General features: G+C 50.2%; 1 protein-coding gene across 1 annotated transcript; it reads left to right on the top strand.

Moving 5' to 3' along the window:
- Positions 1 to 1322: 1322 nt before the first annotated feature.
- utp11 (UTP11 small subunit processome component) lies at positions 1323 to 12242 on the top strand. Its single transcript, XM_056592948.1, has 8 exons — positions 1323 to 1543; positions 2229 to 2290; positions 3079 to 3181; positions 4183 to 4302; positions 6106 to 6199; positions 9361 to 9491; positions 9697 to 9807; positions 12055 to 12242. The coding sequence occupies exons 1-8, from the start codon at positions 1484 to 1486 to the stop codon at positions 12136 to 12138; spliced, it is 765 nt and encodes a 254-aa protein (XP_056448923.1). The 5' UTR covers positions 1323 to 1483; the 3' UTR covers positions 12139 to 12242.
- Positions 12243 to 13329: the final 1087 nt, after the last annotated feature.

The raw sequence follows: 13329 nt of genomic DNA, 5'->3' as shown, positions 1-13329 counted from the left end.
CCCGTCTGCGTCCCGTGGTGAGGGGGTTAACGTTCATCCCTTCATCCCGTCTGCGTCCCGTGGTGAGGGGGTTAACGTTCATCCCTTCATCCCGTCTGCGTCCCGTGGTGAGGGGGTTAACGTTCATCCCTTCATCCCGTCTGCGTCCCGTGGTGAGGGGGTTAACGTTCATCCCTTCATCCCGTCTGCGTCCCGTGGTGAGGGGGTTAACGTTCATCCCTTCATCCCGTCTGCGTCCCGTGGTGAGGGGGTTAACGTTCATCCCTTCATCCCGTCTGCGTCCCGTGGTGAGGGGGTTAACGTTCATCCCTTCATCCCGTCTGCGTCCCTTGGGGAGGGGGTTAACGTTCATCCCTTCATCCCGTCTGCGTCCCGTGGTGAGGGGGTTAACGTTCATCCCTTCATCCCGTCTGCGTCCCGTGGTGAGGGGGTTAACGTTCATCCCTTCATCCCGTCTGCGTCCCGTGGTGAGGGGGTTAACGTTCATCCCTTCATCCCGTCTGCGCTGCGTCCCGTGGTGAGGGGGTTAACGTTCATCCCTTCATCCCGTCTGCGTCCCGTGGTGAGGGGGTTAACGTTCATCCCTTCATCCCGTCTGCGTGCAGAAGGTGCTGGTTCGATTCCCGTCCTGCTGAACATCCTCACTCAGCAGGACGGTCCGGTGGTTAGGTTAGGGTTCGGGTCTGACCCCAGAGGTCAGAGGCCACCCTGTGAGGCGGTCTGCCCCCCCCCCACTTCCTGCTCCTTAACAACAGAACCAGTCCACCTGGGTTCGGAGCGCCTCCTGGAGACGCTGGAGTTGACTGGCTATTCCCAGCTCTGACTGGACGGTTGTGGCTCCTGTTGTCCTACTCACAGGACCACCCAGTGTCCACACAGAAACACACCCCAACCCCACATATTTACAAACTGACAAACAAATGAGGCCATGAATTCACAGCAGAACACAAGAACATCGTTATGAACACTAAAGACCGCACACAGAATATACAACCCGGTCCACTTTCAGTAATTACATCTCATGAAACTTTCTTTATATTCTGTTTAACGACCTGCTATGACCTTTATTGGCCTTTGTTAATTATTTGGAATATTGTGGAAGAAACAACAGCATCACCTAGCGTCCTCTGCAATGATCTACAAGCGAAGGTTTATAGCTATGTTTAATATAATATTAAATAATATGGTATGGAATAAACTATTTATTTTGACATCGAAGAAGTATGCACATGTCTCGCCTGTTGATGATAATAAATAATAAATCATAGAATAGAATCTGCAGCGGACGGAAATCACGTGATTTCCTGATGCAACGACCCACGTGTCCCCGCGAGTTGCCGGAAGTTCCCCGCGCACGTGTGCGTCTCTTTTCCCCGGCTGGCGGAGGCTAACGGCTACGTGTGGAGCTACCGACTACGTGCGTGGAGCTAACGGCGGTGTACCTCAACACTCAGATCTCTCTGCTCGCTTACATCCCTCAAACATGGCAACCTTCAGGAAGGCCCTGAAGAGCAAGCAGAGAAACCACCATGAACGAGCTCAGGTGAGATTAACCTTACCTCAGCGTTAACCAGCTCACCTTAATGTTAACCAGATCACCATAACGTTACCCAGCTCACCTTAACGTTACCCAGCTCACCTTAATGTTACCCAGCTCACCATAACGTTACCCAGCTCACCTTAACGTTACCCAGCTCACCTTAACGTTAACCAGCTCACCATAGCGTTACCCAGCTCACCTTAACGTTACCCAGCTCACCTTAACGTTAACCAGCTCACCGTAGCGTTACCCAGCTAACCCTAACGTTATCCAGCTAACCTTAACGTTAACCAGCTCACCTTAATGTTACCCAGCTCACCTTAACGTTACCCAGATCACCATAGCGTTACCCAGCTAACCCTAACGTTACCCAGCTAACCCTAACGTTACCCAGCTCACCATAACGTTACCCAGCTCACAATAACGTTACCCAGCTCACCTTAACGTTAACCAGCTAACCTTAATCTTACCAAGCTAACCTTAAACAGCTAACCTTAGCGTTTCCCAGCTAACCTTAACCTGCAGCTAACCTTTACGTTATCCAGCTAACCTTAACCAGCTAACCTTAACGTTATCCAGCTCACCATAACATTATCCAGCTCACTAAAGGTTATCCAGCTAACCTTAACCTGGTAACCTCTGTATCTTCCGTGTTTCCTCCACTCATCCTCTTTTGTTTTTTTTCCAGTTGGGTTCAAGAAACTTCCTGGGACTGTTGGAGAAAAAGAAGGATTACAAACTGAGAGCCAAGTGAGTACCGCCTAAAGAACCCTTAACCTCCGCCCAACATACCCTTAACCTCCACCCTTACCTGTGACACAACGGACCCTTAACCTCCAACCTTACCCATGACCCTTAACCTCCACCCTGACTGTTGACCCTTAACCTCCACCCTGACCGCTGACCCTTAACCTCCACCCTAGCCTTTAACCTCCATCCTACCGCTGACCCTTAACCTCCACCCTGACCTTTAACCTCCGCCCTGACTGCTGACCCCTACCCTCCCCTCCTGTGTGAGCTCTCTGGGGGTGTAGCCCATAGACATCATATATGATAGACGGAGCATCGAATGCTACTGGCGCTGACGAGTCGCGGGCCGCCATCTTGGAGTGGTCATCCGCTCCACTCAGTGTAATCCGTTTGGCTGGAGCAATGAACTGTCAGCGCATTTAATTAATCATACCTCACTGAATACCACTGATTTTCATGCGGTTTTTTGTCATACGTGTAGCTATGATAAAGGCCACATGGTTTGGCGTGTTTTATTATTCAATACCAATTATACCAATAGTACGGTAATGTTAAATCTTACTTGTGAAAAGTAATCCCCCGATTCCTATTATGGATTGTCCGCCGATTTGAGCAGGAATACGCTGAACAACAGCCCGGCATCCTGTTTCTGCTGCTGTTGCTGCTCCCGGTTGACCACTCCAAGATGGCGGCCGTATTTTCTCGCGTCCCAGCAGCCAATGCTCCGTCTATCTATAAGATGTCTGGTGGTAGCCCCCTGACGTCCGTCTGTCCTTCCCCCGTCCTAGTGACTACCACAAGAAGCAGAACCTGCTCTCTGCCCTGCGGAGGAAGGCCATGGAGAAGAACCCTGACGAGTTCTACTACAAGATGATCAGCTCCAAGCTGGAGGTACACACCCCCTCGTTGGACCCCCTCGTTAGACGCCCTGGTTAGACCCTGGTTAGACCCTGGTTAGACCCCCTGGTTGGACCCCCTCGTTGGACCCCCTCGTTAGACCCCTCGTTGGACCCCTCGTTAGACCCCTGGTTAGACCCCCTTGTTGGACCCCTCGTTGGACCCCTCGTTAGACCCCTGGTTAGACCCCCTTGTTGGACCCCTGGTTAGACCCCCTCGTTGGACCCCTCGTTAGACCCCTGGTTAGACCCCCTTGTTGGACCCCTGGTTAGACCCCCTTGTTGGACCCCTGGTTAGACCCCCTTGTTGGACCCCTCGTTAGACCCCCTCGTTAGACCCCCTCGTTAGACCCCTCGTTAGACACCAGCATCCTGCTACTGTTTTAGGGTCTAGAAGGGTTAGTGTGTACTGGGACTGACTGGTTGGTGTGTACTGGGACTGACTGGTTAGTGTGTACTGGGACCGACTGGTTAGTGTGTACTGGGACCGACTGGTTAGTGTGTACTGGGACTGACTGGTTAGTGTGTACTGGGACCGACTGGTTAGTGTGTACTGGGACCGACTGGTTAGTGTGTACTGGGACCGACTGGTTAGTAAGTACTGGGACCGACTGGTTAGTGTGCACTGGGACCGACTGGTTAGTGTGTACTGGGACCGACTGGTTAGTGTGTACTGGGACCGACTGGTTAGTGTGTACTGGGACTGACTGGTTAGTGTGTACTGGGTGTACTGGGACTGACTGGTTAGTGTGTACTGGGACTGACTGGTTAGTGTGTACTGGGACCGACTGGTTAGTGTGTACTGGGACTGACTGGTTAGTGTGTACTGGGACCGACTGGTTAGTGTGTACTGGGACAGACTGGTTAGTGTGTACTGGGACCGACTGGTTAGTGTGTACTGGGACCGACTGGTTAGTGTGTCCTGGGACCGACTGGTTATAGTGTTCTGGGACCGACTGGTTAGTGTGTACTGGGACTGACTGTACTGGTCTGCAGGATGGCGTCCACCGTGCCAACAGGGAGGCGTGGGATGTGGAGGTGACCGAGGAGCAGAGGAAGATGATGAGGACCCAGGACCTCAAGTACGTGGAGATGAGGAGGCTGGCCGACGCCAAGGTGAGAGGGCGCGGGGTTAGGGGTCAGAGGTGAGGGGGTCAGGGGTCAAAAGGACATGAGGTTGAAGGGCCATCCAACAGAAAAGGATCTGGTAAAGAAATGGATCAGCATGCAGCCATTAGCATGCAGCCATTAGCATGCAGCCATTAGCATTAGGGCTGTATCGATACAGTCCCAGTACATTAGGGCTGTATCGATACAGTCCCAGTACATTAGGGCTGTATCGATACAGTCCCAGTACATTAGGGCTGTATCGATACAGACCCAGTACATTAGGTCTGTATCGATAGAGTCCCAGTACATTAGGGCTGTATCGATACAGTCCCAGTACATTAGGGCTGTATCGATACAGTCCCAGTACATTAGGGCTGTATCGATACAGTCCCAGTACATTAGGGCTGTATCGATACAGTCCCAGTACATTAGGGCTGTAGCGATACAGTCCCAGTACATTAGGGCTGTAGCGATACAGTCCCAGTACATTAGGGCTGTAGCGATACAGTCCCAGTACATTAGGGCTGTAGCGATACAGTCCCAGTACATTAGGGCTGTATCGATACAGTCCCAGTACATTAGGGCTGTATCGATACAGTCCCAGTACATTAGGGCTGTATCGATACAGTCCCAGTACATTAGGGCTGTAGCGATACAGTCCCAGTACATTAGGGCTGTATCGATACGCGTATCGAAACCGAAATCGCGACACTCAAAGCCACGAACCCGTCTCGCGCTGTGAGAAGGCAGAAGCGCGATACTCCCTTTCTAACTTCCGGTTAAATTGTCAGATTGAAATTTGCTAATAATCTGTCTAAATAATAGTCTGCTGACAGCGCCCCTCTTATCGATCGTGGGCCAAACGCGAAAAAATATTGATCCCTGTCTCTATTGTTTTATGTGATTTGACCGGCAGTTGGTCTGCTTATAGCTCGGAATGAAGCGGCCATCGGTTATTGACAGGCTGGGTACTTTATTCTACCGGACTCGTTCGCTTCTTCACTAGACACACACGCTACCGCTCGCTCTCCTCGCTCGTCCACTCACTCGCTGACGTCACTCACACACACGCACACTGCCATTCTCGTGCACACACATACGCTACTCGTAACACTATGCCTCGTTAATGTGACGTTCATGTTAGACGTTCATGTTTTTTCCCCATCTATTGAAAGTTAGGCTTTTAAACATGTTGCATTCTATACGGCCTGATTATGTCATTATTTAAGCTACATAGCCTAATAAGAAGCGCTAATAGGATATTTGACTAAACCACCAAACTAGTTGAGGGTTTTTGCCTACCTGCAAGCATCCTCCAACTGCAATCTTTGGTTATTTATTAATTAATTTAGCTATACTTTAGTAGTATTCTTCCTGTTGAAATCTGTTCAGTGTTCCAAATTATTTGTTATTAAATGTTACATTAAGTTAATTGTTATATAAGTGTTGTTTAAATAAAATGCTTTTTAAATTTTATAATATCGTGGGATGTATCGAACCGTGGGTCAAAAATCGTGATACAAACCGAATCGTGTGTTGGTGTATCGTTACAGCCCTAATTAGAACGCATCCATTAGCATACTAAAAATGAACTGTGGAAGTTATTGGTATTCATTAGTTCTTTAGATTTCCCATGCTCTTGATGACACCATTAGTGCCCACTGCTGGTGTCCTCATTGGCCCACAACACGATGAGGAACCTCCACTCATCATCTCTCTTGATGACACCATTAGTGCCCACTGCTGGTGTCCTCATTGGCCCACAACACGATGAGGAACCGCCACTCATCATCTCTTCTCCCCGTTCAGAAAATCGAGAGGATGAAGGGAGAGCTCCACCTGCTGGACGCCAAGGGCAAGCAGGAGAACCAGCACACCTTCTTCGTGGACTCAAAGAGAGAAGGTGAGGGCAGAAGACCCCGCTACTGGTCCCACTGGTCCCACTGGGACGCACTGATGGGGCTGTAGTGGTGTTGGCTGCCCCCGTCTGTCACCTGAACGCACCGGGGTCCTCCTCAACGGTTACTGTTGGCCCTGACTGCTGACCGACTGCTGACCCACTGCTGACCCACTGCTGACCCACTGCTGACCGACTGCTGACCCACTGCTGACCGACTGCTGACCCACTGCTGACCCACTGCTGACCGACTGCTGACCGACTGCTGACCGACTGCTGACCGACTGCTGACCCACTGCTGACCGACTGCTGACCCACTGCTGACCGACTGCTGACCATCTGCTGACCCACTGCTGACCCACTGCTGACCCACTGCTGACCGACTGCTGACCATCTGCTGACCCACTGCTGACCGACTGCTGACCGACTGCTGACCGACTGCTGACCCACTGCTGACCCACTGCTGACCCACTGCTGACCCACTGCTGACCCACTGCTGACCGACTGCTGACCGACTCCACCTCCTCCATTGTGATGACATGGTTCCCGCGGGTCCTTAAAAAGTCTTACTTTTTTTGTGTGAAATTAAGGCCATAAACTGTCTAAATTTACTGTAAATTTGCTCTAGGTATTACATTTTGCAGAGGGTTTTTTAAGACTAGGGGAAATTGTCACACACAACAAATCACATAGTGTGTCTTTTAATTACGGCATTTTCAGGAGTTTAACGTTACGTCAACGTTGACATCAGTCATCAGTAGGCTAACTTGCGCTACTTTCAGGATGGGACGGTGCAAATTCAATGAGAAATGGTTTGAGGAGGATAAGTTTCGGGGGTGGTTGGAGAAGGCAAGTGACTAGGAGGCAAGGTGTCGTTTATCCCGAAAGGCATTCATACTAGGGACCATGGGAGCAAAAGCTCTTGAGTCCCACATGAGGTCGCAGAAACATATCCGATACTCCGCAGCAGCTAGCGGGACTACACGATGCCCGTATTATTTGAAAGAAGTGGACTGAAAAGTTCAGCATCCAGTACTTCACATCAGACGGCGTTAACCGGCTTTGTGTCTCCACCAGAAACCCAGAAGGCGGAGGTATTGTGGGTTCTCCACACGGTGAGCAGACATAAGTCCTTCAAATCGAACGAGGACATTAGTAACGTCTTGGCTGCTATGTTCCCAGATTCTGAGTTTGCGAAGTCGTTCACCTGCAGTGAAAACAAAACGGCCTATCTTGCCAAATACGGCATCGCATCTTTCATTAAAAGAGAGCTGTCACGCAGCGTAAACGATAAACAGTACGTCCTCATGTTCGATGAGTGAACAAAACCACTAAAAGCAAACGGATGGATATCCATGTGAGGTACTGACCCACAGACGACACCGACAGCCGTGTCATATCGCGGTACTATGGATCACAGTTCATGCTGGATCATTTTAATGTAAGTATTCCAAACAGTAAATTAATTAAATTGACTTTTGCCCAAAAATCATATTCGAAGTTTGTTTGTTTATTAATATTAATGTTAGAATATATTCAAATATTTATTAATATTTTGACCATTAAATTCCTTCAGTAAGACCTGGATTGGGCTTCGCAGGGTTTGTTTACCGGCGTTGCTATGGTTTATTAGGTTTCTAATAAATCGCTGTCTAATCAATACTTAATTCACTGCCTCTTCCGTGGTCATTACAATATTAGGAATAGACTGCGTCGGGTTCTCCGACGTCTCTCCCTCTTGGCCTGCCATAACAGGTTCCAATATTAAGGGCTGCCTAATATTCGTTTGTATTTTGATTTATTTATTGATATTCGCCTTATATTCGAATAAGGAAGTTCGGCGTGCGTGCGTGCGTGCGTGTGCGTGCGTGTGTGTGTGATCACTGTCAGCCGTGTTTACATGGACACATCTGATCCGCATAGATGTGGAAGAACAGCTCAATCGGAATAGAAAAGGATCATATTAACGCCTCAATCGGAATGCAATTATCTCTTCGGAATATAATTCTATTCGGCTACAGAAGAGGTGGTGTAGTCCGCTATAATCGACATGCATACACTTATTCCGATTAGTTTGGGGTTTAACTTGGAGCCTTATTCCGATTAGTTTGGGGTTTAACTTAGAGCCTTATTCCGATTAGTTTGGGGTTTAACTTAGAGCCTTATTCTGATTAGTTTGGGGTTTAACTTAGAGCCTTATTCCGATTAGTTTGGGGTTTAACTTAGAGCCTTATTCCGATTAGTTTGGGGTTTAACTTAGAGCAGCTGCAGTAGTTTGCATTTGGTCCACTCCGCACTCCAAACTTGACCGCTGTCAAGGACGGTGGATTTATTGCCTGATTCATGTCTTTGTTATCACTCCGTAGTAGTTACAGTAGTCCGGGAACATATCAACCCCAGCGTGTCCGGTTGCTAAGCGACGGGTCATGGGTGACTATGGGTGACACGGGTGGGTTCTTGTGTTTGCGTAGCGTCGTGTCCGCGCGCTTCCGAGATAACTTTGCAAGAGTACTACTACTGCTAGTACTACGGCTACGGTTGATGTGTATAAGTGACTCAATAAATTCCCTTTTCTATCAAATCATTTTTCAGACATTTTTTGGGTCTTAATTTATGCATGTGTTGGTCTTAAAAAGGTCTTAAAAAGTCTTACATTTGACTTTAAAAATGGTGCAATAACCATGGATGAGTCCTGACTGACTCTTGTCTAAGCCGTTGTACCGGTGGGTCCTGTCTAAGCCGTTGTACTGGTGGGTCCTGACTCCTGTCTAAGCCGTTGTACCGATGGGTCCTGTCTAAGCCGTTGTACCGATGGGTCCTGTCTAAGCCGTTGTACCGATGGGTCCCGTCTAAGCCGTTGTACCGGTGGGTCCCGTCTAAGCCGTTGTACCGGTGGGTCCCGTCTAAGCCGTTGTACCGGTGGGTCCCGTCTAAGCCGTTGTACCGGTGGGTCCCGTCTAAGCCGTTGTACCGGTGGGTCCCGTCTAAGCCGTTGTACCGGTGGGTCCCGTCTAAGCCGTTGTACCGGTGGGTCCCGTCTAAGCCGTTGTACCGGTGGGTCCCGTCTAAGCCGTTGTACCGGTGGGTCCTGTCTAAGCCGTTGTACCGGTGGGTCCCGTCTAAGCCGTTGTACCGGTGGGTCCTGTCTAAGCCGTTGTGTCTCTCAGTGCAGGACTTCTCCCTGGCCGAGCGTCTGAACACGGTCCCTGAGCTGGTGGGCCGTGCCTACAACCGACCCACCCTGGAGACCCTGAGGACCAAGATCATCAAGGGACCCACCGACAATTACAGCCTCCAGGTCCTAGCCCCCCCCCCCCCCCCCCACAGCACCCCGTTACCCTGGGTACCTGTGGCCTCTCCTGGCGTTAACTCTCTCTGTGTGTGTGTGTGTGTGTGTGTGTGTGTGTGTGTGTGTGTGTGTGTGTGTGTGTGTGTGTGTGTGTGTGTGTGTGTGTGTGTGTGTGTGTGTGTGTGTGTGTGTGTGTGTGTGTGTGTGTGTGTAGAAGCTGGCCCGGCAGCGAGCTCACCAGTACACCGTCCTCACCCAGAGGATCGAACGCGAGCGTAAGCTCTACGTCATCGGCCAGAAGATCCAGAGCCGCCGGGAGATCCAGGTGAGCTACAGACACGGGCCCTGTCCCCGTGGCCCTGTCCCCGTGGCCCTGTCCCCGTGGCCCCTGTCCCCGTGGCCCCTGTCCCCGTGGCCCTGTCCCCGTGGCCCCTGTCCCCGTGGCCCCTGTCCCCGTGGCCCTGTCCCCGTGGCCCTGTCCCCGTGGCCCTGTCCCCGTGGCCCCTGTCCCCGTGGCCCTGTCCCCGTGGCCCCTGTCCCCGTGGCCCTGTCCCCGTGGCCCTGTCCCCGTGGCCCTGTCCCCATGGCCAGAGGTGTCAAACACAAGGCCCGCGGCTACCTCTGATAAACTATCCTTGCATTCGCCACCAAGAAGCCCTGAGTGAAAGCGGTCCACTGGTCATCACATGGCAGGGGTTCAGGCTCGTGTCCTGGATCACCGCCAGCTCCAGCCGTTTTTGAAGGAGTAGTCTCAGAATATGGAGATGTGCCATACCCTGAGCTTAGTGAAGTTTATGAAATAACTTATGTTTGATAATATTACTTAGGGCTGTAACGATATGCGTATCGAAACAGAAATGGCGACACTCAAAGCCACGATCCAGATCCAGCCACCTGATATCAGCTGCTGGTGCCAGGGTTTCCGTTTGTCAGATTGAAAAGTCTGCGACGAGATGCCCTCTCTGTGATGACAGCTCTCCGTGGCTACGGAGGATTGCATTTCTCCACAGCCGTCGAAGTCCTCATATGCGATATGAACGACATTTATCCAGAGTGGCGCGCAAAAATAGCCTGTGTGATCCTGTCTCTATTGTTTTGTGTGATTTGACCGGCAGTTGGTCTGCTTATAGCTCGGAATGAAGCGGCCATCGGTTATTGACAGGCTGGGTACTTTATTCTACCGGACTCGTTCGCTTCTTCACTAGACACACACGCTACCACTCGCTCTCCTCGCTCGTCCACTCACTCGCTGACGTCACACACACACGCACACGCTACTCGTAACACTATGCCTCTCTATTGCGAATCAGACGTTCATGTTTTTTCCCATCTATTGAAAGTTAGGCTTTTAAACATGTTGCATTCTATACGGCCTGATTATGTCATTATTTAAGCTACATAGCCTAATAAGAAGCGCTAATAGGATATTTGACTAAACCACCAAACTAGTTGAGGGTTTTTGCCTACCTGCAAGCATCCTCCAACTGCAATCTTTGGTTATTTATTAATTCATTTTGCTATACTTTAATCGTGTTCTTCCTGTTGAAGTCTGTTCAGTGTTCCAAATTATTTGTTATTAGATGTTACATTAAGTTAATTGTTATATAAGTGTTGTTTATATTTAAAAAAATCGTTGGATGTATCAAAATTCGTGAGTTTGTGTATCGTTACAGCCCTAATCCCCTAGGCTTTAGAAGGTCTTAACCTGTCTGTCTGTCTGTCTGTCCCCTAGGCTTTAGACGGTCTTAACCTGTCTGTCTGTCTGTCCCCTAGGCTTTAGAAGGTCTTAACCTGTCTGTCTGTCTGTCCCCTAGGCTTTAGAAGGTCTTAACCTGTCTGTCTGTCTGTCCCCTAGGCTTTAGAATGTCTTAACCTGTCTGTCTCCTAGGCTTTTGAATGTCTTAACCTGTCTGTCTCCTAGGCTTTAGAATGTCTTAACCTGTCTGTCTGTCTGTCCCCTAGGCTTTAGACGGTCTTAACCTGTCCGTCTGTCTGTCTCCTAGGCTTTAGAAGGTCTTAACCTGTCTGTCTGTCTGTCTCCTTGGCTTTAGAAGGTCTTAACCTGTCTGTCTCTCTGTCCCCTAGGCTTTAGAAGGTCTTAACCTGTCTGTCTGTCTGTCTCCTAGGCTTTAGAAGGTCTTAACCTGTCTGTCTGTCTCCTAGGCTTTAGAAGGTCTTAACCTGTCTGTCTGTCTGTCCCCTAGGCTTTAGAAGGTCTTAACCTGTCTGTCTCTCTGTCCCCTAGGCTTTAGAAGGTCTTAACCTGTCTGTCTGTCTGTCCCCTAGGCTTTAGACGGTCTTAACCTGTCTGTCTGTCTGTCCCCTAGGCTTTAGACGGTCTTAACCTGTCCGTCTGTCTGTCTCCTAGGCTTTAGAAGGTCTTAACCTGTCTGTCTGTCTGTCTCCTAGGCTTTAGAAGGTCTTAACCTGTCTGTCTGTCTCCTAGGCTTTAGAAGGTCTTAACCTGTCTGTCTGTCTGTCTCCTAGGCTTTAGAAGGTCTTAACCTGTCTGTCTGTCTGTCCCCTAGGCTTTAGAAGGTCTTAACCTGTCTGTCTCTCTGTGTGTCGGTAGGAGAAGACCAAGCGGGTGAAGATGAGCAGCGAGACGAAGGAGGCGGCGGCCGTCTACAAGTACGAGGCCAAGAGGAAGCGCTGAGGGCCGGTTGCCATGGAAACCCCAGACGCGAGCCCTGCAGTGTTTTGTACATATCTTTAGATTTTCATAACTGGTTTCTTTCCAATAAACCTTGATAAACCGACTGTGTTCTAATGCTGTTTATTGTGTGGGTGGGTGTGTAGTGTGTGTAGTGTGTGTGTAGTGTGTGTAGTCTGGGTGTGCGTGAAAGGGCCAGCAGGGGGCGCCAGTGGTCAGGCCTCGAGCCTCGATGGGCTCCTGGAGGTCTTCATACGTCACTCATTCTTTGAAGGATGAAGATGAAGCACTAGTTGATATTTTAAACTATTGTCACGTCTACCTTTGAGGCGTGATGAAGTAAGTAGGTTAACTATTGTGCTTTCTGTATGTATGTCCTCGTATATGTGTATATATGTATACGTGTATATATGTATATATGTAAACCATCTGATTCCAGCGTGGTAAGCTCTGTAAACATTAATCCAGGCGCCATCAGCCGACCGCCTCCGGTCCAAACTAGACGCTCCCCGTCCCCCGGCCAGGGGGGGGTCACGTCCTGCGTCACGGGGGGGTCATGAGGGGGTGGTGAGACGACCTCCGTCACGAGGGGGGGGGGGAGGGGGAGCTGGCCTCCGTCACAGGGGGGGGGGGGGGGGGGGGCTATGAATCCCTCCGGGACCCCCATCCGACCGTGGAGGGGGGGACAGAGGGGCTACTGTCCCTCTCAGACCGACCTTTATCCCCTCTGAGGGGGGGGGACAGGCTCTCCTCTATCGGCCACGGCTGCTCCTCGCCGTCCAACCTCTCCGGGACCACTTCCTGTTCCCCTCACTTCCTTCGCCTGGACCCCCGGGGTCAGAGAGGGGTGGCAGAGGTCACGACCCCCCCGTTCCAGGGGTCTCAGTGTTGGGGGGGCAGCCTGGTTAAGAGAGTATTAATACACCCGCAGGAAGTTCTGTCCGCTTCAAACCTGGCGTTGTTCTGATTGGGTCGTCGCGCCGAACGGGGCGGGCCTAAAACAATTAACCAATTCGAATGTAGAGCAACCAATAATACTTTAATAATAAAGACTACTGCACTGGTCGCTGCGCTCAAATGTAATGTTGACAGACCAATCCTCCATTAGGCTGTTACACACACACGGTTTGTGTGCGAGTGTATATATAGAAATAGACTGCATTTATAAATATATATATGCATGAATATACTTAT

The sequence above is a fragment of the Gadus chalcogrammus genome, chromosome 6, assembly GCF_026213295.1.
Source record: "Gadus chalcogrammus isolate NIFS_2021 chromosome 6, NIFS_Gcha_1.0, whole genome shotgun sequence".
Lineage (NCBI taxonomy): Eukaryota > Metazoa > Chordata > Actinopteri > Gadiformes > Gadidae > Gadus > Gadus chalcogrammus.
The sequence above is the reverse complement of the archived record's forward strand: the minus strand, read 5'-3'. Positions and strand labels throughout refer to the sequence as shown.